This window comes from Leptonotus elevatus, chromosome 2 (genome assembly GCF_054856555.1).
Source record: "Leptonotus elevatus isolate MCC_2025b chromosome 2, RoL_Lele_1.0, whole genome shotgun sequence".
Lineage (NCBI taxonomy): Eukaryota > Metazoa > Chordata > Actinopteri > Syngnathiformes > Syngnathidae > Leptonotus > Leptonotus elevatus.
This window is the reverse complement of record NC_141240.1, coordinates 34,489,371-34,513,594: the sequence shown is the minus strand read 5'-3', so window position 1 is coordinate 34,513,594 and position 24,224 is coordinate 34,489,371. Positions and strand designations below refer to the sequence as shown.

General features: G+C 39.0%; 1 protein-coding gene across 3 annotated transcripts in view; it reads right to left on the bottom strand.

Moving 5' to 3' along the window:
- Positions 1-24,224, bottom strand: part of dock3 (dedicator of cytokinesis 3) — a 68,218-nt gene that overhangs the window by 19,526 nt on the left and 24,468 nt on the right. For 2 of the 3 annotated variants that reach the window (XM_086069134.1, XM_086069135.1), the window contains exons 7-30: positions 22,593-22,677; positions 20,550-20,591; positions 17,228-17,382; positions 17,074-17,155; positions 16,899-16,959; positions 15,532-15,679; positions 13,990-14,078; positions 10,923-11,048; positions 8,776-8,900; positions 8,491-8,653; positions 8,277-8,383; positions 7,097-7,268; positions 6,925-7,022; positions 5,689-5,772; positions 5,475-5,575; positions 5,311-5,392; positions 3,717-3,887; positions 2,990-3,182; positions 2,762-2,889; positions 1,044-1,190; positions 847-945; positions 658-752; positions 377-452; positions 203-303 (exon numbers count right to left, since the gene is read on the bottom strand). In XM_086069134.1, coding sequence (XP_085925260.1) covers positions 203-303; positions 377-452; positions 658-752; positions 847-945; positions 1,044-1,190; positions 2,762-2,889; positions 2,990-3,182; positions 3,717-3,887; positions 5,311-5,392; positions 5,475-5,575; positions 5,689-5,772; positions 6,925-7,022; positions 7,097-7,268; positions 8,277-8,383; positions 8,491-8,653; positions 8,776-8,900; positions 10,923-11,048; positions 13,990-14,078; positions 15,532-15,679; positions 16,899-16,959; positions 17,074-17,155; positions 17,228-17,382; positions 20,550-20,591; positions 22,593-22,677 — 2,730 coding nt within the window. Of the gene's footprint in view, positions 1-202; positions 304-376; positions 453-657; positions 753-846; positions 946-1,043; positions 1,191-2,287; positions 2,426-2,761; positions 2,890-2,989; positions 3,183-3,716; positions 3,888-5,310; positions 5,393-5,474; positions 5,576-5,688; positions 5,773-6,924; positions 7,023-7,096; positions 7,269-8,276; positions 8,384-8,490; positions 8,654-8,775; positions 8,901-10,922; positions 11,049-13,989; positions 14,079-15,531; positions 15,680-16,898; positions 16,960-17,073; positions 17,156-17,227; positions 17,383-20,549; positions 20,592-22,592; positions 22,678-24,224 lie in introns of all 3 variants that reach the window. The other variant, XM_086069133.1, reaches the window with a different exon arrangement.

Genomic DNA, 24,224 nt, shown 5'->3' with positions numbered 1-24,224 from the left:
AAGCAGGTGCCATTGTTGATGTTTCGATTGCTCGGGCACACGCGTGGTCGGCTCTCTTCATGCGTTAAGTCAACTATTTGCAAAAATGGGGGGTCGACTGCAGAGGGGGTCCTTTGTGGACAATATTTACGCAGAAAGTATGAATTGGCCTAATTCACCAAAGAATATTGAACCGTATGAAAACGACATGGTAGTTGCTTACTTGTCCAGAACTTTCTTTCTTTTGGCAGGCCCAAGCGCCTCCAGCTGCAGACTGGGTTGGTTGATGTACAGCACGGTCAGGCTGAAAAAGGAGTTCCATACCTAACAAAGGAAAAGGAAGACCATGCACGTCACGGAAATTCGTCAGATGTTTTGTGTATTTACACGGACACACCTTGAAATCGAAATCAGCCTCGGAAAAGTTCTTGTGCAGCGCCGGGGAAAGAAGCTGCGTTGTCACGACGATGATGCTGCGGAAAACAAAAGCAAGCTTGTCACTGTCAGCTCTCCCCCCCCAAAAAAGGTAGCGACCAAAAATAGATGACAGGGATGGCGGCACAAGTGTAACCTTCACAAGAGGGTAATTTGAAGTGAGTCTGATCTAATGGCAGCTTGTGTCCCCGAACCGTCAATGGCACAATGACTGCACGTCACAAAAGAAGAAGTCAGACTTACTGACTGGTTAGAAGTCTCATGACACTCCAATCTCGAGGGAAGATTGTCAGCTTCATCAGGTTGCGGAATACGCAGAAGATCTTTAACAGGAACTCCTTCACACCAATATATGGAACAATGTATTTTAGGGAGCAGGCAAGCATGTTTCAGGGAAAAAATTGTTACAAATTCTTAATCAGGTTTTCCCACTTTGAGCTCCTCCTTGCTATGAAAGTTGTTGAGTAGATGGTGAAAGTGGATCTCTGTCATCTGTCGGAGCAGAGAAAGGAGACAGGACACGTACTCCCCCTAGATGAGAGAAAATGACACATTAAAGTTTGGAGAGGTTAATGAGATGCACAAATAAATGCTTCCGTTCACACATGAGAAGAGTTGATTGCACTTACCGTAATCTCAGCGGTGCACTGGGGGCAGCGTTGTCCTCTGGAAGTCTCCACAGAGTGAGACTTGCTCATGATTGACAGCAGAGTCTGGAGCAACACGTCTAAGAGGCTCTCCACCATCATCTCCACTTCCTCCTGAACTGACGACTCCTGAGAGTCGGAGAGTTACAAGCTCACTTTAATGCAATAGGAAAATACACCGCCAACATTACAATGATTGTCAAAATGTGGTACGGGTACCACTGAACTTATGCGGGCTCCTTCCAGTGGCACACAAACAAATTACTTGATTAAACCTACAAATTGTGCATAATGTTTAAGTGGCTTCAACGTTTTTTGTTTTTTTTTAATCTAGAACAGTACATTTGTTAAGTACAGTTCAGTTGTGTTTAACAAACTATACATTTGCAATTAATCACCTATTATAATATTGTGTTTATTTAGTACATTTTGAATCATATCATCAGTATAGTTATTTTCTATTTTAATATTTATGATCATTTAGCTAACTTTCAAGAAGTATATGAATACATAACTTTAAATCAAGTCAAAGGGAGTATTTCACAAATGTAAGAGTATTTAAGTCAACTTTTCGGGGTATTACAGTAGATTTAAGCATATATGGCAACTTTTAGGTAGCATTTCATAGATTTAAGAGTATTTATGTAACTTTTAGGGAGTACTTGAATATTACTTTTAACTCATTCACTCCCAGCCACTTTCACTGAAGCAACCCCCTTCGCTCCCGGCTGTTTTACTGGATTTTGACAGATTTAGCAAGGCCCACATAATATTGTGTTCTATTGCTATTAAAACTTGGAACCTACCAAAAGAAAGATTAGAGACTCTTCTTTCATCAGGAAACAAAGTATGTTTGTATCTGTTTCCATTTTGCAGCAATTAGCATTAGAATATAGCTTAGTTTTGTCATTATTCACAAACCTATTGAAAACACTGAGGAAAATAGCTTTGTTTGCAACATGGCCCTGGTTGATCTCTTATACTATCCTGCCACCTACTGGCCGATTTTTATAATAACTACTATTGTTTTAAGCAACCTCTTCAGGTCAGAGGTCTTCTGTATGCTCTAGCATAAAAAAAAAACATTTAAAAAACGTATAATTAGGTTTTGGGGACCATGGCAACATTTAAAATAGAACGTGTTTATACGTTTTTGGCAGCAAATGAGTTCAGAGTATTTAAAGGTCCTGAATGCAGAAAATTTAATTTCAAAACGCTACTGCCACCTGTGGCTTCTTCACATACACAATGGTGTCAGTCCAATCTCTCAGCCTTGAATCAGTTGTTGACGTCACATCCACAGACAGTCTGAAAACTACTGGCCCGAGGATTGCAGGAGAATTGTGAACAGCTAAGGTGTTAGTCTACAAATGAGAAGATGTTTCTGTCATAAATGGTCAAATAAAAAGGCAATAGCAATAGGTAAAGATATTTTTGGGCAAATTGTTACATAGAGCAGCTTTAAGCTTATTTAAGCGTATTTGGGTAACTTTCAGGGATTATTCTAGTAGATTTAAGAATATTTAGACAACTCTAAAGATGTATTTGAATCCATCCAGCAGTTTTTCGGTCACATTAAACATGACTTGGAGAGCAAGTATTTTCTGAAGTGATTCTTGGCGTAAAAAGGTTGGAGAACCACTAGCTGCTCAGTTTGATTGAAAAGGATTAGCCGTGTTGTTTGATACAATGCACCATACCATAGAGCTGCTTTTGATGATGGAAAAGATGCTGCTAAGGATCCCAGAACAGATCAGTAGCTCCCTCTGCTGGCGCAAGTGCAAGTGAATGTGGTGCAGAACGACTGGAAGCAAAATGCTTCGAGACTCTGAAGGAAACACCAGAAAAAGAGGAGTCTAGTCTCAAATACATCGATTTACATTGGGCTATGACATCATCATTGCGAAATCTTATAGACAAATTCTCACCAGGAAAGAAGAAGAGGCGGCTTTCAACAGTGCGAGCAATCGACTGCAGTTTGACAACATCCATTGACTGGCCAATGTCAACAGTGCTGGGCATACTTCCGAGGGTTCCGCGGACATATTCGGCCACCTCCTGAACCGTGAACATCTGCAGCAGCTCATCAAAGATATCAGGGAAGCTGTTCAATAGAGCCGCCTGGGAGGTGAACAAAAACAAGGACGAAGTTTAAACACATGAGAAAAAACTCAGCGATGTCAAACATTCCTGTGTTAGGAAATAGTCCGAAAGAAGTTCAGTTATTCATATTCTGAAAGAAGGTTGTCGAAGATGTTAAAAGAAGCCGTCGCTTTATGTTTATCCCGCTCTTTTGGGTCAAAACAGGAGAACGGGTGTCGAAGATAAAGCTCAACGACAGATCACTGGGACCAACGCATAATGTTGTGACTTACTGAGATTGACGACAGACCTGGAGCGTTACCACAGAGACATGCAGCGGATCACACCCCTCCAAGATCAAGCCAAGCGAGGGGCAAAATAGGACAATGCACAAAATGAAACAGAAAACAATTTTACAAAAAATGAAACAAGGCACAAAAATGAATACATGATAAACATAAATGTAAACGGTGAGTGAAAGAACAAATGAAAAAATGTAAACAAAGATAAATAAGACTTCCAAAGAGAAGGTAACATCTGCACATAGACAGCGAAGCCGGTCCTCATTCAGACCTGCGTGAAGACCAGGTTTTCGGAGCTGCGGCTGTCCAGGCTCAGCACAAAGCGTATGGACTGAAAGAGCTCCTGGATGCTTGCTCGGAACTGCTCCTCCTCCATCCCGCAGGTGGCCCGTGCGTACAGAATTCTGGACTGGACGATGAACTTGAACAGGTACTCCAGAGCCTGAGGGAGGAAGTTAAAAGAAGATATTTAACACTTGAGAATTTCAATGGGCCGTTGTTCGGACGATTTTTTTGCACTTCACAAAAAGCAGCAGTTTAGCAGACAGTGAGCAATTCTTAAAAAATAAAATAAAAAAACGTCAAGCTGTCTAATGCCACTCCCACTTGAGGTTTACTGTCAAAATAAACATTAATTAAACATTACATAACACCAAAGAGGATTACTACTTGTGTATTAAAACACCTCACATAGCTTCACCCTTCAGTCTGCTAGCTTAATGCTAACACTTAATAGCATCTACTATATGTTGCGGTGCTATAATTGAGTACACATTCCAAAAAATACAACTTTACACTAATAAAATTAAGTTTTGCAATAACAATCCATTTACGAATAAGTCTTGCAACACGGCAGTCAACGTGGACTTGTTTACAATGCTAATGCTAGCTTAATATTGTTAGCGTTGCTATTACCTTGAAGCTCGACCTCTGCGAATTTTAAGAATCACGTAAATGAGTTTCGCCGGAATCTAGTGAAGTGAGGCTACGTTCAAATCTTGCTATAGCAATTGTAACACTGCAAAGTACTAATTGAAAATATCAATCTATTAAAATCCTGCACAAGGTTTCTTATATTTGCACAGATATATATTTTTTTTCTTTTTTAGTTTTTCCTTATCCTCCTCTGGGGTTAAGATCAGGGGATATCATTAGCATTTGTCAATTGTGGGTGTGTGAAGCCCTCTTTTGTGATTAAGGGCTATATAAATAAACTTGACTTGACACTGTGCACTTGACAATATCTTGTTCCACGTTTGATCTTTTTTCAGCAGAAAGCTTGCATCCTGAGGCATCACATTACCCCTTATCAAGCCTTTTTCTTTAACCATTTCCTACTTCAATACTAATCAATTCAGGCCATGGCAGCAAAGACTCTCTTGGTGCAAATTCCTGCAATTCAATATCTGCGCGGAGGTGGGTTAGAGCAGGTGTTGGTAATTTAGTTGTGGGCATGAACACAGCCCACTTCATTCTCTGCCAATCAAATCCTCTCATTTCCTTCAAATGTGTCACACTCCCATCTCGCATGGAGATATCTCTTTATAGAAAAGGCCGCGGCGATTCGTGCAGAGTAGCGCATTTTCACTGCACTTGGATCCTTCTCGCACTCTGTATGGAAATACTGCTTTCTTGGTAATCGATTTGATACTTTTTACAAAATGAAGTTTAGAGTCGATAAAACACAGTGGAGGCTAATAACAATTTGCTAGCTTGCTTGAGTTTTGACAGATAGCACCATTGTTGGTGGGTGGTGACGCATGCAACAGGCCTATCAATCAAGGGACAAAATCCATAACGGATGATACGTAGGCAGGCGTCTCCTTGTTTGTTTTTTTAACTCATTCACTGCCGTTGATCTTTACCCTCATGGCTTCTTGAATGTGATCTTGTCGAACGACCTCAGCCGAGCGGTCCATGTACCACTTCAGGCATCGAATAAGCTCCCTGCAAACAAATTTTTATAATCATAATGTCATTTTCTCTGATGAAAGACTTGTAAGAGAGGAGGCAGCAAATGTTTCTGTACTTGTATGCCAAAGCTCCAGCAAAGTGGTTTTGGATGTAAGAGTCCATGACAGGCCGAAAGTGGTAGAAACGGCTGTCCCTGAGCAAGTTGATAATAAATACCTGAAACACACATAGACGTTGATGACAGAATAATTTTTTAGCTCCTTACCTTATGGTAAATATAAACAATTGTAAATTAGAACATTGGTCTTGTGTTGTTGTACTTGTCTTACCAGAGACTGGAAAACCAGAGGTCCATATTTATCAGTGTTGTCATCTAAAAGACAGAACAGCGTATCCAGGACATCTCGAAGGAACTGTAGGGACAAAAAAAAAGATCAAATGTCCGCACAATCAATGGAAAACATCGGAAGGGTTAGCAACAATATAGAAATAGAAGAGGCAACTACTTGTGTATATTGTATTTTATTCCCATATGTAATTAATGGACTGATTTTGATTTTTTTTTTCTATTTATTGAATTGACATGACGCTCTGGGTAATCCATATTTTTCTGAACAGAAATAAATAAAAAATCTTGACTTTAACTGATATTACAAGCATATGTTAAGATAAGATCCATTCTTAACATAAACAATACTGCAGTTATATACTTAAAATACTTGCATGCCACCGTTTTCCATCAGATTCAGAATCTGAATCGTCTTTGTTGGCCAAGTATGTAAGAACACACGAGGAATTATTGAAAATGTAATTTGTTGGTAAAAAAATATACACTACTGTTCAAAAGGCTTCGAAAATACGAAATGGGAACGATAAAAAAAAAAGCATTGTTTTTCTCCATGACGATAACCTTGAATTAATTTGAATAATAGAAATGGATAAAGATAGGGACCCCCAAGCATTTGAACGTATATGTAGCGTCTTTAGCGTATATGTAGAAACAGTGTGTTTTTATGGATGACCCTAAACTTTTAAGCAGTAAAGTATATAGGTATCAAAGTTCATGGAATGCCAATCCAGTTAAAAATCTTTCAAATGTCTTTCAAATGAATACAATTATCAGCATATCAAGCAAAAATGCCTGAGCAATGACAAATACTTGTATATCGCGAAAAGGCCTTTGACCGCTTTGTCTAACGTATTGTAAGGTTGTTGATTGGAAATAGGAAATTAATCCATTAAAGAAGGTCAGCTGACAATTAAGCTTAGACTTCATTCACCTCAAACATCTTAAGTCACATCTCTACTATCAATCGGGCTCTCGCTTTGACAAAGAAAAATAATGCAGCCGAGACCAATTAGTCGACTGTGTCTAATTCGCTCCCTTTTTAATCATGAGGTGCACAATTAGTGAAGTCATACTTTTAATTTTGCCGAATTGACGAAATGCCACAGCTGCTGAAGGTTAATATCTTCGAAAATGTGTGTCAAACCCAATTAATGCTTTACATTGGCCAAATTGCTTATGACTTTAGGAGCTAATGAATATATTTGACAGCACTGACCTTGACAATCTCCTCTCCACTGATCTGACGCAGTCGACCAAGGATGTCCAGAACCCGGTCTGGATGGCTCTTCCAATTCAGAAGGGCCAATAGGTCCACTAAAAGCAGGACACAGCCCGATCAAAAAAACTGGGTCATACATCACATTACATTGAAGAGCAAGCATGGATACCATTCTGTGTGAGTTTGGTGGAGCAGAGTATGGTGGAAACCCAAAAGGTCTCTTTCGGGCTACGCTGGAAAGGCAGATTAGCCGGCAGGTTGGGACAACTGTTGAAGTCCTCCTTGCAGCAGGGCAGGCTGAGATACAGGCCCTGGTTACTGAAAGTGGCGCTCTCGTCACACTGCAGCAGACAGACAGACGGACGAAATGCTTTCAAAAAAGGGAAAAAGCGCACACAGACAAACACTGAGGCAGTGGCAGTGTACAACATGTTTGTTCTCGCTCCTCAATAACTGTTAACTATTGGACACTTAACTCATTCACTGCCATTAACGGCTATAGACGTCAAAAATTAATTTGTACTATTTCTATTAGTTTCACTTTTTTTTCACATTTGTTAACAAGAGTATGAAAACCTAGAAAAAAATGTATTGTACATTTAGAACAGATATCAAATTCGTGAGTTAACTAGTGAAGTCGTGTGATTAATTACAATTTAAAACATTTTAATCGCCTGGTGCCCCTAATTTAAACAAAAAGAACAGATTATTAAAAATTAGGCGCGTCAGACGATTACATTTTTTAATTGTAATTAATCGCATGACTTCAATAGTTAACTCACAATTAATCACAAATTTGATATCTGTTCTAAATGAACAATTAAAAAAATTCTAGGTTTTCATACTCTTGTTTACAAAAGTGGAAAAAAATGTGAAATTAATAGAAATAGTTCAAATGAATTTTTGACGTCTATAGCCGTCAATGGCAGTGAATGAGTTAAAAGTCAACCCACCCAAATATTTTATATATATATATATATATATATATATATATATATATATATATATGTATTATATATATAATAAAGGCGGCCATTTTGCCACTTGCTGTCGAATGAAAATGACATCACAGTTTCTCGGGTCTCAGGAAACAACCAATCACAGCTCAACTTCAGAAAACAGGTGAGCTGAGATTGGTCGTTGCCTGAGCCCTGAGCAACTGTGATGTCATCTTCAGTCGACCGCAAGTGGCAAAATGGCCGCTCCCTGAGATGGATAACAATGGCTGGATTTTGCTTCATAACTCCTATTCCAAAAATGTAATATTAATCAGAATGTTATGTTTAGACTAGTGAGGTCACATATAACGTTGTTGTTGTTGTTGTTGTTTAAGGTTGACCGGATCTCACCTTGTAGACGTATAGCTCGTGGCTCTCGTCTGACAACGTGGTCCCGTCCTCTCTCATTAGCGGAGTGAAAGCAAAGCCAAAAAGTTTTTTCTCCCCTTTGTCTTTGGCTGAAATGACATAGATGTCAGCGACATGCTTCATAAACCACCCTGGCCTAATGAGGCCCGGGAAATGAGTGACGGCCGCCGCTGTCCCACAGAGACGGCGGACTCACTGGAGCAGTGTCTGAACTCGAAGCGTAGGTGGGAGCCTCGGAAGCGATCTATGGGAATGGGAAGTTTGACCATCTCACTCCAGCGAGGGCTGTTGTTGTGGTAGAGGACGAAGGAGCGATAGTCAGTCATGTTTGGCTCCCCGCTGCCCAAACTGATGCAGTCCTGCAAAGGAATGAGGCGGCATACAGCAAGTAATGAGCAGATGCTGAGGGAGAACTAACGTACTCATCATGACTGATAAAATGGAAATCTGCTGAATGATGCGCATTAGACATATGTCCTACTTTGAGAGTGTCCCCATCGGCGTAGAGGACATAAAGCGTCACTTCGATGTTCTTCTGGACGCTCTTGCCACCCCGCTCAAACTCGCCCCGTTCCAAGGTCAAGTACAAGTCATTGCGAATGTCACCTGTGAGAATTCAAATGGAGAGAAAATGATACCATGAGCTAAAGGTACATTACATTAGATATTACAGTTAATCCGCCATGTAAATTGTAAATATCAATTGTAATCTTTGGACAGCCAATGCAGGGGAATTGATATTTGTATGGTTAATACCGTTATTTATATTTAAGTCGCCCATTACAGAATGTGTTAGCATTTTAGCAATAGCATTAAGCTAGTGGACTAAAGGCTAAGCTATATGTGCTTGTTTAAAATATACAACATGTAATATAATTCTACTAGCAATTCATACGATAAACCAATTAAAAAGGAATTCTTTCATATTTACTTTCACATTCACATTCTCATTCGCATCTAATCGCGAGCAGGCGTGTTTACGTAATACCAGAACTAGAACTACTTCCTGCTTCCGTGTTTAATGGTGCATTTGAGGAAAGTGGGATGTCAGACTTTTTTCAAACCAGGAAGTGTGTGCGGGAACGCCCCCCTTGAATCCCACTTGTGAAGTCGGAAAAAAAAGGACCCCGACTTCATGGGCCAACTACAATGTGACATCACTCTACAATGGCGACCCCTTTCGCAACACAGACCGTGAATGGTAAAACACAACTTACTCGAGTATAAAACTAGATAGCTTTCTTCATTCATAAATATTCAACATAACTTCACGTACCTAACACAACATACGTGACAGTATGCCGGTATGTTCCTGCATGAAATTAAACGGTTATGAAATAAGATAAATAAATAAATGAAGCAAAATTGCGAGAAGTTTTATTTTATTTATTTTGAGGACCAAAATAAAAAACAATTTATCACTATCCACCATTTTGATTCTTTACTTTCGCCTCGAACACTTTCAGGTCGGAACTGGGAACTTGGATAAATCCGACTTCTGACCTTCCTTGAATGCAGCATAAGAATCATGGGAAATGCAATCCTACTAGCCTAGTTCTACGATTGCCAGTCAGACCCAACAGAGGATGAGTTTTTTTGGCGCCATATTTCCAATATTACAATGACAGACCGGTGCAAGTTAAACAGCACAGTCAGCGTCCAATAGCTGCCAGGTCCGAACAAAAAAGGTTGGTGAGTGCATTAGCTTGTTTAGCGCTGTTGAACTGTCAACCAAAATAGCATTTAGCATTAGCTAAAATAATAACACAACCACCAGATTGACTAGCTATTAAATTTGTTACAAATAGTTTCTGGTGATAATATATTATTTATTTGATTTTGGGCGAAACTGTAGTGTTGGTTTTTATTTTTAAAAACCTAGTCACCTTAAAAGCTCAATTTATCCACACCATACTCATCCAGAAAGGCTTTTATAAATGCTTTATGCACAAGCATGGCAAAACAGAAAATGTATTTTCCCAACTGTTGCCAGAATTTACGCCTTTGTCTGGGTCTGTTGGGTTTTAAACAAAGTGTTGCTTGATGAAATAATTGTTTAAAAAGTGTGTCCAAAGATTGTGTCAACATAGTGTTCATACTTTTGTTTTTCTTTTCTTTTTTCCTGAGAGAGAGCTCAGTATAGTAGTATCATCATCATTGCTCTCTCTCTCTTTCTTATTTTCTTATTTATTTATTTTTATTTTGTGTGCGTGAGTGAGTATGTGTGTGTGTGTGCATGTATGCGTGTGTGTGAGTTTGTACTCATTAATTCACCTAAAACCTATTAAAAATCCCATACCGTTCACCTAAGCCAAATACTTCAGAATCCAGCTAGAGTCGTGAGGTTGTCAGGAGACCCGAGGAAGGATCAAAGAAAATAAAGGAAAGTGAAATCCAGTGAAAGTGAACATAGTGTTCATACTGACATCATGTTGTACGCTCCTCTCCTGTTTCCATTCGCTCACAGTGTTTCCTGCCCCCTCCTCACCCTTTGCACATCCCTCTTTTCTATCATCAGCATCCTGTGTAAACTGATCTGCGACCTTCCACCGCCCTCCTCTTCTGGTCTCCAGCCCGCTCCATTGGATCTGAGTGCCCAATACGCCCACTGCTTTTTTGCCTCCTTACCTGGCATGATGACATCTGGAAAGCCCAGTTTGCGAGTGAGCGCCAGGGCTCGATTGAACACAGCCTGGTTCTCCCGCCTGATCTGCTCCAGCTCGCCCCTCAACAGCTGCAGAGAAATGATGAGGCCTGAGAGCAAAGTGGGGTTGCGAGAAGGAGGGAAGCGGAGGGATGCGAGATAAGGTGGGGGGGGGGGGGCAGAGAAGGGAGGACAGAGGGTTATTTAAAGGACATTAGTCAGTGTGTGGGGGAGGAGATGACAGACAGAAGGGTGGATAGACACATGAGATGAGAGCAAAGAGACGAGACCAAGCGGGCTGAGAAATATCTTGCAATGAGGCAAGGAAGCAAATGTTGGCAGATTTGAGTGAATCGCGTGTTACTGTGAGAGGCAAGTTAGCCGGCGAGGGCATTGATGAGCTTATCTGTTTCCTGCAGCCCAATTACCAAATGAGCGTTGCGAGCGCACTCACGAGATCCGAGTGGCTAAATCGTTCTACTAATAACGATAACGCAACTTTTTTCATTTTAATTAAAAGAGCAACTGATTCAGCATCTCACCTCTACCTGTGAGAAGAGGTGCAGTAGGTAGAGTGGCCGCAAATTGTACTCAAGTAAAAGTACTGTTACTCTCGATAGAATGATATGAGTCAAAAATAAAAAGGAGACTTTCAAATCAAAGTATTCAATACAGTACTGACTAGAGGTGTTAGAAAAAATCGATTCGGCGATATATCGCGATATTACAGCGCACAATTCTCGAATCGATTTAATATGCGGCCGAATCGATTAAAAAAAAATACTTTATGGGAATATTCAACAAAATGTCTTATTAGGGTTAGGATTCACACATTAAGCATGGAAGAAAGTTATATTAATGGAACATTAAGCCTTAAGATTTTATTTCAGTGCTGTTCAAACATGAAACAGAGCAACATGAATTTTCAGATAAATAATTTTTCATACAAATCTTACAGTATACATGATACTGATTTTTTTTTAAATCGCAATAATCAATTTATACATTCGTATCGGGACTAATCGGCATCGAATCGAATCGTGACCTATGAATCGTGATACGAATTGAATCGCCAGGTACGAGGCAATTCACACCCCTGGTACTGACTAACCTGTGAGTAACTTCTGATTTAGTTTTCTGATCAAAGTATACTTTGATGCTATATCATCAACTAGACAAAAATACAAAAAGGGAACGATAATAATTTGAATAAAATAAATTAAAATACAATTTAGATACTCCAATATTATAATAACTAGAACAATAAATGTAATCTTTATTAAATTGCAAATTAAATGATCAACAGTCGTTCTTTTCTCTGTAGTTTTTTCCAGGTTAACGAAAACAAAATGTTTCATGAAAACTTGGCTTCTGTGGGGAAATTTGTGTGTGCTCATGTGACTGCCTCGCTGCGTTTGATTGGTCAAATGGAGTCAAATGTCACTAGTGGTTACCTGAGATTAGTGAAAGAGTCCCAAGGTAGAAGTTTCTCCGGCAAACCAAAACATTTAAGTCACGCAAGCAATAACAGATGAATATAAATACAACAAGCGAGCGGAATATAACTCACGTAGTAAAAGTATCATTTCATCAGTGAAATCTCAACACAATTCGTATCACAAACATTGTCTGAGCTGAGTTTTATTTAACAACCAAAAATGAGATCTTTACCTTCTCTTGCCATGTTGGTGAGTCACAATTTCAATCCCGGTAGATATCAGTTTCAATACTGTACATCTGCAATCATACTATGGCTTGTCTTTTCAATTTTGTTTATATGTTGTATTTATGTAAACGTATTATTTTAGTCTAGTCTTCACCTCAGTGAGGACTAATGGGATGATAATAAATTTAAAACTTGCACTCAGACTCAAAAAAACGTTCTGATAATACGCACCAATACCACCGACTGCAAATCATGAAATAGATGATGAACTCTGCAAATTGCGGTGGCAGCCATTGAGCAAGCAACAAGTTTCACAACACAAGCGGCATTTCTCAATAAAGAGAGGTTTGTAGTTAACGCACTAAAACATGGCATCTTAAAAGACTCCAACATTGTTCTTCATCTCTTATCTACCTGTATGTATTACATTTACACAGTGCCCCTAGTGTTTAGACTGAGACACTGCAGAAGTAATTGTGCTACAGGTTACATTTTGGTGTATGTGTGGCAGGAAGCAGCAGCAAGTTAATACTCTTAAAAGTTTCATATCTGAGTGAAACTTAGTCCGTGTCGGAGAAAATTGTGTATTTTTGAACAACATTTAATTACAACAAAGCACATTTTCATCACAGTTGCAAAACTTAGTGGTATTGTACTTGGAATTAGCAAGTACATAAATATTAGGGGTGTGCCAAAAAATCGATTCTCATTGAGTACGATTCAGAATCGATTTAAAATATCCCAAAATCGATTTTATTTAAATTATTTTATACTGTCTTGCCTTTGTCTGTGTGTGCCTTTATTTGGAGCGCTGTTCATGTTGTACCTGGTTTGGCCACTGAGGGGCAGTGTGGTTCCACGCGGTCTAATACCCTGTTAAGTTTTAGCCACATTAGAGAGTAGAAGGAAGAAGTCACGATCAAGTGTTTCCAATAAAAGTTGTTGTTTTTCCAGCGTGGAGCCGTTCTTTTGAGTGATAAAAGTGCCGCGAGTAGCGCGCTGATTAGCATTAGTGAGTCAGACTGGAGTAGATCATTACAATTCCTTGCACATCTATAGATTGAAGCAAAAATCATTGTCAATCAAATCATTTTGAATCGAAAATCGTTCCTAATCGAAAATCGATTCTGAATCAAATCGCATACCCAAAAATCGGAATCAAATCGAACCCTGAGACATTCAAAGATTCCCACCCCCAATAAATATACTTGTACTCGGTCTGGGGGAAAAAAATTTAACTGAAGTGAAGAAAGAGAGGTATGAATGATTCATTGTGGTTTAAAAAAAAATAAAAAATACATGATGGCGGAGATTTAACCATATGATGCAAAAACAGTGATGAGATCTCAATTCATATTCAGCAGACCAACATTAAATCTGTTTACCATAATTGGTGCTGGGAGCGGAGTATTTGGTGTTGGACTTGCGGATGATGTTTTCGTGGACCTGGTACCACTCGTTCTCGTTGTTACATCTGGAGAGAAAAACAGGGAGGCAGGGCAGTCGGTAGCAAAGCCATTAGGCGAACAGATGGGCGAGGAGGAATTGTGCACATGGGGACTGCACGAACAGCATGTGTCCCTAAGCTGATTTCCTCCTGGAGAAAAGGTAGCAGCATGGGGGAGTTGCTATCAAGTAGCACGTCAGCCCCAGCGCTCGGCGCACTAAACAAAGCTGACAGCCGACTCTCGACCAGTCTTTTTCATTATTGTGGGCCTGTAGGCCCCTGGGAAAGGCAAGGGGAAACGAAACGCATAGGCTGGAGCCTTACAGGAGCCGACAGTTTGGAGGCAACGCAGCATTGTATCACGGCTTGCTTTTTAAAAGCAACGGCGCTTTGCTTTAGCAGAGGGGCCCACTAAAACGGCTCTTTGTTCTGGAGACCTTTATTCCATACACAATCCTCTAAAACGCAAGCATTTTTACTGATGCAGTGTGTTTCTGTAACCTTTGGCCCAAAAGCAGAAATATTGTCACAGTTGACAAACTGTGAAAAATGCTGAGCTGTGTTTAGCATTTTGATTGACACTCGAGCTTTGTTCAGTGATCTACTGTCGAGGATGCCCCGCCTTAGTCTTTCTTACCCCAGATTGTGGAAGCAAAATCTGAGTTTCGGTTCGAAGTACATTATGCGGTTTGAAGATAAAGGCTGAAAACAAACAAAGACTGACGACTTTGTAGTACACAATTGTGGAGATGTACTGTAGAGGTGAAGAGGAACTACAAAATCCAAATTTTTGGTTTAAAACATGACAGCTCAGATTACAAAATGAATTAGTTCCATGACTCCGTTCTCGAACCGAAACATTCTCAAACCAAGGTCATGTTTCCCATTGGAATGAATGAAAAAGCAGTCAATCTGTTCCAGCCGCAAGATGGCGTTTTATTGACCTGATTTTGATCGTTGTGTAGTTTAAAATAAATTCTGGGCAATATAGAAGCAGGTGACAACACAATTAATGATGATAAAATAACAGTGGCTTTGCTAGCAAATCACTGTGCAGAATACTTACAATTTTAGTAAACTACCTTTTCTTTCCCAACTTTTCTTTTAAATTATTTTGCCTTCAGATATTGTATTTTGCCTTTATATGTTGTTTTCTATATGAAGCACTTTAAGTTATTTTGTGTATGAAATACGCTATATACTTTTAATAAAGCATGGCTTTCTCAGTGTTTTAGCTTTGCTAAAACACTGAGAAAGCCATGCTTTAGCTTTACGCTAATGATTACTACATTCACTGTGATTACTTTTAGCCTAAATAGCCTCCATCTTCCATAATGCAGCTTTTGCATGGCATTGTGGGATGAGGCGGCCATTTTAGGTAACAAACAAAGATATCTGAAGCACTGAGCCAATAAAACTCTAAGCCTTCCTCGGCCATTCCAAGACTGTTCTGAAACAATTACACGTGTGTAATACTCACGTATAAACTTTGAGCACAAAGTCCTTCTCCTCTTTGAGGTCAGTGATGGTGTGAAAAACATCACTCATAGCAAGAACGGCGCAGCCATATGGTCGTCGGTACATCACGTGAGGCGGGCCTTTCTTTGAGTCGTTCAGAAGCATCCGGCCTGGACAAATGCAAAAAAAAATTAATAAAAAAGAGACAACTTCACTGAGAGGAAACTCAACTCACTTTTATTGATAAAGCACTTTAAAACAACCATCGCTCCATGCAATGTGCTGTACAAGGAGTACAAATAAAATTTTAAAAAAAAGACTGAAAACTGATATTTTTTTAAATATTTGCACACGTTAGGCCTGCACGATTATGTCGAAGCATGAAAGCCACATACGCACTTCGCTTGGAACGTACGCCCGGAAATAGTTATGGGAATATTTGGCTGGCTAACGCTTAGCTGTTGACCAGCTAATGGCATGCTAGCAACAAACGAAAGGGAGTTTTCATACTTGGACGCTGGAGCTAGCATGAGGCAAGTAGCAACAATGGATGGATTTAAAATGGGACCAAGAGAAAGCTTGCTTTTGGCAAGGGAATGGCGCGGCATCCTGGAGTTTAAAGTAAATTATTTTAAACTAAAAAGGTTAACCTTTCTGTGTGTTAATCACAATTATTCATCATTTCAGGGAAAATCTGTATTCTTACTACAGTTGTCAGTACAAAATCAAACTTTAAAATGAAGGGACCCTCGTGATGATAAACGGTTCAGATAATGGATAGATGGATTAGCATTTTAAAATAAGGAGACCAAAATACGGCATGTTTGTTCAACAATTAACATTTCATCATCAAAAGGGTTGTGCCATTTTCAACACTCTGAATCAGAGGTGGCAAATCCAGGTCCAGAAAGTAAAACCCCTGCCACATTTTGCCTTTAGCCCCTTGTGCTACCTAGCTAGCTTCCTAGCAGGTAACTGAGCACCCGGGGAGCTAGCTAGTGAGCTTGCTAGCTAGCACCCGGGGCTAAAGCCAAACTGTGGCAGGGTTTTTACTTTCTGGACCTGGATTTGCCACCTCCGCTTTAGATGGATCAATAATTATAAATAAATAAATACAAATATAAAATAAATAACCAATATAGCTTTGTGAAAATAATTAAATTGAAATGCTATTATCTCGCATGTTATAGAGGAAGCTTAATGAAGCCTTAATCATGCGTTCGCCCCATGGCTGGTTGACTACTTTCTGGTTGAAAAAGTGCTTGATTAGATACGACCACATTTTAAATATCGCCGACGATCAGGTTCATTTAATCACGCCAGCCAAAAGTGTGATCACGATTCATATTCGATTAATTGTGCAGACCTAACACACAGTTAATACCGTACCGGTTCTCATGACATGTGCAACAATGTACAGGTCTCTCTTCAAGTCTTTACTGCTTAGGTCCTGCAGAGTAACACGGAGAAGTCAGAGTGAAAAAAAAAAACATTCTTCCAAAACCTTTTCATTTGAAATAAATGGACTGAAATAGACTGGGGGGGGGGGGGGGGGGGGCGTTACCGTGAAGAGAGCACAGAGACGATCAACCTTCTCGGGATTCTTTGGTCCTCCATTTTTGTTGAGTTTCACCATGAACTTTTCACTGCAAAGCAATCATGTTTACTGATGCGTGTCTATTACACAAGTGGTTAGTGCGTGAGATGCGTACGCGTACCTGATCTGTTTGGCCTCTCGGGTGTCATACAGAGAGAAGAAGACGTCAGCGTCCTCGCTGATGCTGTTGTAAGTGAAGCTCTTCAGATTGATGAAGAGGTGGTGTGACACTGGGACACGGCAACTGTCGCCATGGCGTGGTTTCACGTTGTCAGCCTGGCAAGGAAGGGATAAACTGAGGGAACAACTATAGCGAGTCAAGTCAAACTCAGTATTCATCGCTACAGTCGATCGATAGAGGAGGGGCCCATTAAATTTTGATGCGGAGGTGAATGAAGGGGCAGATGCTGTTTTTTTTTTGGGGTGTTTGAGCATTGCAAGAAGGTCATTTTTGGATATGTTCCTGAATTTCCTCACTGAATAATTCATCCATCATTAACTCATTCACTGCCATTGACGACTACAGATGTCAAAAATTCAACTATTTCTATTTGTTTAACTTTTTTTTCCCATTTAAATTTTTTTTTTATGAAAACCTAGATTTTTTTTTATTGTACATTTATAACAGATATAAAATTATCATGCGATTAATTACGATTAAACGGCCCTTATTCTTTTTCTTTTTTTAATTAAGCCCATCAGGCGATTACATTTTTTAATTGTAATTAATCACGTCTTCACTTATTAACTAACGATTAATCACAAATTTTATATCTGTTCTAAATTTACAATATTTTTTTTCTAGGTTTTCATACTCTTGTTAGCAAAAGTGGAAAAAAAATGTTAAACTAATAGAAATAGTTCAAATGAATTTTTGACGTCTATAGCCGTCAATGGCAGTGAATGAGTTAAGATGGATTTAGGTAGCGATGACACAGTAATGGTGCTGATCTAAATTACAGCTGTTGTGTTGAGTTGTTTGTTCTCCACTCCGGTCCTGTTAATTGTTCTGACATGCACATTACATACTACTAGTGACCCCCCCCCCCCATCTATGTAAATGGAATATACATGAAGCCAAGGGTGTAGTTGGAAATTTTTCAGTTGGGGGGCCAGTGTGACATCTCACATGCATGTGTACACACGTGTGCACATATGCGCACGTGCACGCTCATTCGAATGCTTGTAACCCCCTCTTTCTATGCCGTTGGTTCGCTTTTGTGTACTATGCCGTCGTTTATTTTATTTGCTAGCTAACAGCCAATCTACGTGCTCAACTATCACCGATGGCCGACACGTGTTGCATGCTCCGATCAATGGCTCATTTATTATTATTATATATTATATCACAATCCCATTTTTTTTACTTAGTTTTGTTCCTGCTTATATTATGAGTGTGCTGGGCAAGATTAGTGTATGTACGCATTTGATTTTATGTGTGTAGATGTGTGTTCCTGTGGTTGATAATCCCTTTTCGGCCATGTTGGCTGTTTGCTATGGTTTGAAGGTAATGATTTTAAGTCACATTGACTGTAAGAAACAAATGTTGTTTACTAAAGACAGATTATTTTAGAGTTTGCATACAGATCTTTTTTTTTTCTATAAATGTTGAATTAAGATAAATGTATTGTGGCATAGTACCATGTGATCTAGAAATACTACAGAGCCCCTAAGGTGACATGGTCGGGGGGAAAAAATAATTTGTGTCCCTTCGCAAAAAACTTTGGGTTCTCTTGCAATAAATGCAAGAGAACCCAAAGGTTTTTTTTGAGTGGCTGCCTTTTTATTTAAATTTTTTTTTTTATTTAAAGCGTTTATGTACTACAGTTTGGATACTGTAGCCTTGAATGCGTGGGTGAGAGGCGGTCGTACCATAGCATAGATACTGTATCTATGGCAGTACATTTCGAAATAAAATTCATCCTTCATCCTCCATCCTTGTGGCTTTCGGCCACACCAAAGTTGACCCTGAAGTATATTAACTCGTTTGAAGAAAAAAAATGCATCCCCTCGCAAAAAAACAAAACAAAAAAACAACCTTTTGCGTTATCTTGCAATCATTCCGAGGGAATGCAAACGCAAATGAACGTTTTTTTTTCTTTTTGAGAGAGGGTAATATAAAGAATGCGAGAGAACGCAAAGTAATTTGCGAGGGAATGCAAAAAAAAAATGTCCTCCTACCATGTCACTTTAGCGGCTCCGTAGAATACTGTATCCATGTAAAAATGACAGTAAAGTCACATGTATTAAAGTTTTCCTCTAGATGTGGGGGGTGGCCAAATGGGGTGTTCGAGAGTGAACCACATATCTCTGCCCCAGCATTAAGTAGGGGACTACAAGAAAAAAATGGAAGAGCTGCTTTGAACATTTTCAACATGAATTCATTAAACACGCTAAAAGTATCAACGTGACAAGATTGTCTAAAAATGACAGTGTCAAAATGCTAAGTTTGGTTGGAAGAATGTGAAAAATCAGATGATGAGCTCTGGAGGAATAAATTTTTCTTTATCTGGAAAAAAATTGCCTTTTTGGGGAACGCTTTGGTGTTATATTGGTTCTAAAAAAATCTGGTAAAAACAACAACTTCAAATTAGAGTAAAAAAAAGTATAACATGAGAGTCAACTATTTCTCAACACATCTGCTCATCCCTTTCATTTGGTCTGCTACTCTAGAAACGAAAAATTCAGCAATATATCGCGTTATTACAGCGCACAATTCTCGAATCTATTCGATATGTGGCCGAATCGATTTTTAAACATACATTTTTGATGGGGAATATTCAACAGAACGTCTTACTTAGGGTTAGGATTCACACATTAAGCATGGAAGAATGTTATATTAATGGTACATTAAGCCTTAATATTTGATTTCAGTGCTGTTCAAACATGAAACAGACTGCAACCTGTTTGGTAAATGCAGTGGCTCAGTTATAAGCCTGAATTTTTAGATAAATAAATGCATTTTCATAAAAATCTTACAGTGTACATGTACAAATTTACTGATTAGTATTTTCAAAATTTGAGATTTTAGATTAATCGGTGACCTATCGGTGACCTATGATTAATCAGTGACCTATGAATCGTGATACGAATCGAATCACCAGGTACTAAGCAATTCACACCCATACTAGAAACACTTTCCCCGATTGACTAACAAGTTTCAGCTAAAAATTTCCACCAATAAGCTCTCAGAAATTCCAAGGGGTTCTCCAAGTCGACACATCAAAATTACCGTCATGTTTCCACATGCCCTAAAAACTTGACCTGAATCCTGAAAATGGCCCCCATGTCCTAATTTGAACACCACTGACATAAAGACGAAAAACAAAATCAACACAACATTTATATATGATGTCATCCCTTAGCTGTACTGTACGTAACGTTCATCCGGATCGTCTCTTGTAGCTTTACAGAAAATGAACAAAATGTTGAGTTGAGTGTACCTGGTTTGTGCTTTGCTGACCACAGTGTCTGCTGGATACGTGCTAAAAGAAAAAAGACCAAAAAAAAGTGAAGGTCACAAGAGAGCCAAGTCAAGCCATTGTTGTCTCCTCCCACAAAAGCTTTGAACTTATTTACATCACCGTAGCTTCAGACAGGAACTAGCGCATGCCTTTGCCTATACTTGAAGCGGGACAAGGTTTCACCTACGTACGGCGCCAAGCGCTAAAAGAAGCGGCGCGTGGGAAGGACAAGGACAAAGCCGCTATCGCCCACATGCATCACGCCAGCCCAAAAGAGCGCCTCTCCTACCCTACCTGAAAAGGTGCCAGAGCCTTCAGCCCGGCCAAAAAAAGCATGCCTGTGCTCATTAAGTAAATTTTTTTACAAGGACGAATTGAAAACTTTCTTGACGGAGCACAAGGTTCATAAAAAGTTTGCACAAAATCAAAGAAACGTCAGAGTGTTTTGCCATTGTTTAATCAAATACTGAACATCCAATACATTGTATAGCATTTAGCATTAGTCGACATTGCAGCGGAGTAGAATGCAATTTTTAAATCGCAAAGGCTGCAATTTTGAAAAACAAAAAACTTTGGTAGACTTATTTTTATTAATTTTATAATTAATTAATAATTGATTGATTGATTGATTGATTGAGTTATATCGTGTCTAGGCAAACTGCGAGATTGAGAAATGCAGTCCACATGCTAACATGTCATTGCTTCATGAAAAATAAAAAGCTGAAGTGATGCAAAGGCACTGATTTGTTTGTATTATTGTTGTATTTTGATTTATGACTTACTGAATTCTGTTTTTTTTGGTATGGTAGAATTTTGTGACGTCGTCGTGGGCGCTTAGAATACTGCAAATCCAAGTGTTTAGTAAGTTAACAACTCTAACTGAAGTATTTTAATTGATGGCTAATGTTCCTTTATTTTAGCATAAGCCTAACCAATAAAACCAAAGCATAACAAATCTGCTATTGTTCATTGTAAATTGTAATGTTTAAAAATAATAAATGGGAAGAGGACCTTGAGAGAAAAAAAAAATGCTTATTAACTCATTCACTGCCATTGATGGCTATAGACGTAAAAATTAATTTGAACAATTTCTATTAGTTTAACATTTTTTTCCACTTTTGTTAACAAGAGTATGAAAACCTAGATTTTTTTATTGTGTATTTAGAACAGATTAAAAAAATTGTGATTAATCGTGAGTTAACTAGTGAAGTCATGCGATTAATTACGATTAAAAATTACCTAAAAATCCCCTGACGTCCCTAATTTTTAATAATCTTTTCTTTTTTCTTTTTCTTTTTTTAAATTGTGTCAGGTGATTAAAATGTTTTATTGTAATTAACTGCATGACTTCAATTGTTAACTCACGATTAATCACAAATTTTATATCTGTTGTAAATGTACAATATTTTTTTCCCCTCGGTTTTCATATTCTTGTTAAAAAAAAGTGGAAAAAATGTTAAACTAATAGAAATAGTTTATAATAATAGACGTCTACAGTCGTCAATGGCAGTGAATGAGTTAAATAGCAACCGCAACATTGAGGGAGGGAGAAAAAAAAACCTCAATTAGATTCTTTTTGAAAATGGTTCAGCCCTTGTATTTTTCCCGTCGCCTGTCACTTTACATTCCGTCTGCATTTTGTTCCTTGCCAGAGTCACGTGGCTGCAAGTGAAAGGACGCACTCAATATGGCGCTGCGGAACGAGCATTCAGGACAGGTCACAGGAGGCTCTTCCGATGTCTCGTGAGTCACCTTCTTACGGATGACTTGATAATTGCTACATTTATTTACACATCCAACAACACATACGGTCAAATCTGTCTTCTTACACACACAAACGGAGCTCCAATATGCCGAAAGCTTTTTTTGCTGCAAGATGTACTATATGCATTCTGCGGACACACAGCATACTTTATAATTTAGAGGCCACTAATTCACATATTTAATTTATTGCGTTTACTAATTCATGGGGCTGGGTTTGTGTAGAATGCGATGGTTCGAGAATAATTGCGGGCAACATACCAGTTTGTAAAGCTCGGAAATGCTGATCTGGTCCGGGTCCACCATTTCAAACTCTTTCCTGGGCACAAGGTCGATGCTGAGGTGCCTGGTGAGGGAGAAATGTCACATTGACACACTTTTGAGTTACTCAGAAATTCAAAGTAAAAATACGCACACTTTTTTTAATTTGCATTTTTAGCACTCCAACACGAAATGTTATCATTTGGAAGTTGACACCTTAGATGTCACGTCTTCTGCCGGTGATTGTTTTTCCGCTGACGCTTATATACCAATCAAATCAGATTCCAGTCAGATGACGGGGCCAGAGACTGCAGATTTTTTTTTCACACATTTATCATCCATAACTATCAAATCAACATGACAGTTTTGTGATATATATATATATATTTTTTTTATGTATTGCAGACAGCCCTTAAACATTTCTTGACAATAATATGTTATATGTGACTTCACTACGAAATATGAGTTATGAAGCAAAATCCGGCCATTTTTATCCATCTCAGGGAGCGGCCATTTTGCCACTTGCTGTCGACTGAAGATGACATCAATGTTGCTCAGGGCTCAGGCAATGACCAATCACGGCTCACCTGTGTTCTGAAGTTGAGCTGTGATTTGTTGTTACCTGAGACCTGAGCAACATTGATGTCATCATGTATCAAAATGGCCGCCCCCTGAGATGGATAAAAACAACTGGATTTTGCTGCTTAACTCATTCACGGCCATTGACGCCCCGAATTTTTAATCTTTTCTTCTTTTTTTTCATTCACTGCCATTGACGGCTATGAACGTCAAAAATTAATTTGAACTATTTCTTTTAGTTTAACATTTTTTTCCCACTTTTGTTAACAAGATTATGAAAACCTAGAATTTTTGTATTGTACATTTAGAACCAATATAAAATTTGTGATTAATCGTGAGTGAACTAGTGAAGTTGTGCGACTAATTACAATAAAAAATTTGAATCGCCTCTTGCCCCCTTAATTTGTAATAATCTGTTGGGTTTTTTCCTGAATTTATGGCAGTGAATGAGTTAACTCATATTCCACTAACCCACTATTGACCAGAATACCATATTTAGACCAGTTGAGTTGCATATTATTGTCAACCACAAAATTCGTGTTGACTACAGTCAGGCATGCACCACAACCCCGTTGACTAACTCAAGCCTTTTCTTGGACATAATGTACAGCTTCGAAGAACAGCTGTGATATGTTGACCATGAAATGAGATTACGCCAGTTCTCGTGCTAAATGTTGCCTGCGGTGCACTGACCTCAACAATCGCAGTTAGCTTCCTTTTATTACAGCATTTACGTTTCCAAATGCGAGATGAAGTTCAAAGTGTCCCTATTTTAAGACGTGGCAAATCGGAATGCCGGCATCGCCAAATCAAGCTCCGCCCGCCTCTATCAAGAAGCAAGTCCCTTGTCTTGATCTGGGCTATGGATGTTTGTCACCGCTCAGTTTGATTTGAGAAGTGGCAGCAGAGAGAATATGGCCTTACAGTTCCTCCAGGGAGAAGTGCGCTGACTTGAATGTGCTTGACACGCACTGATCTACAAACACAACTTAAGAAAACGTGTTTGGACAGTCAGGAAAATGCGAGATCAGTCGAACTGTACGATGACTAATG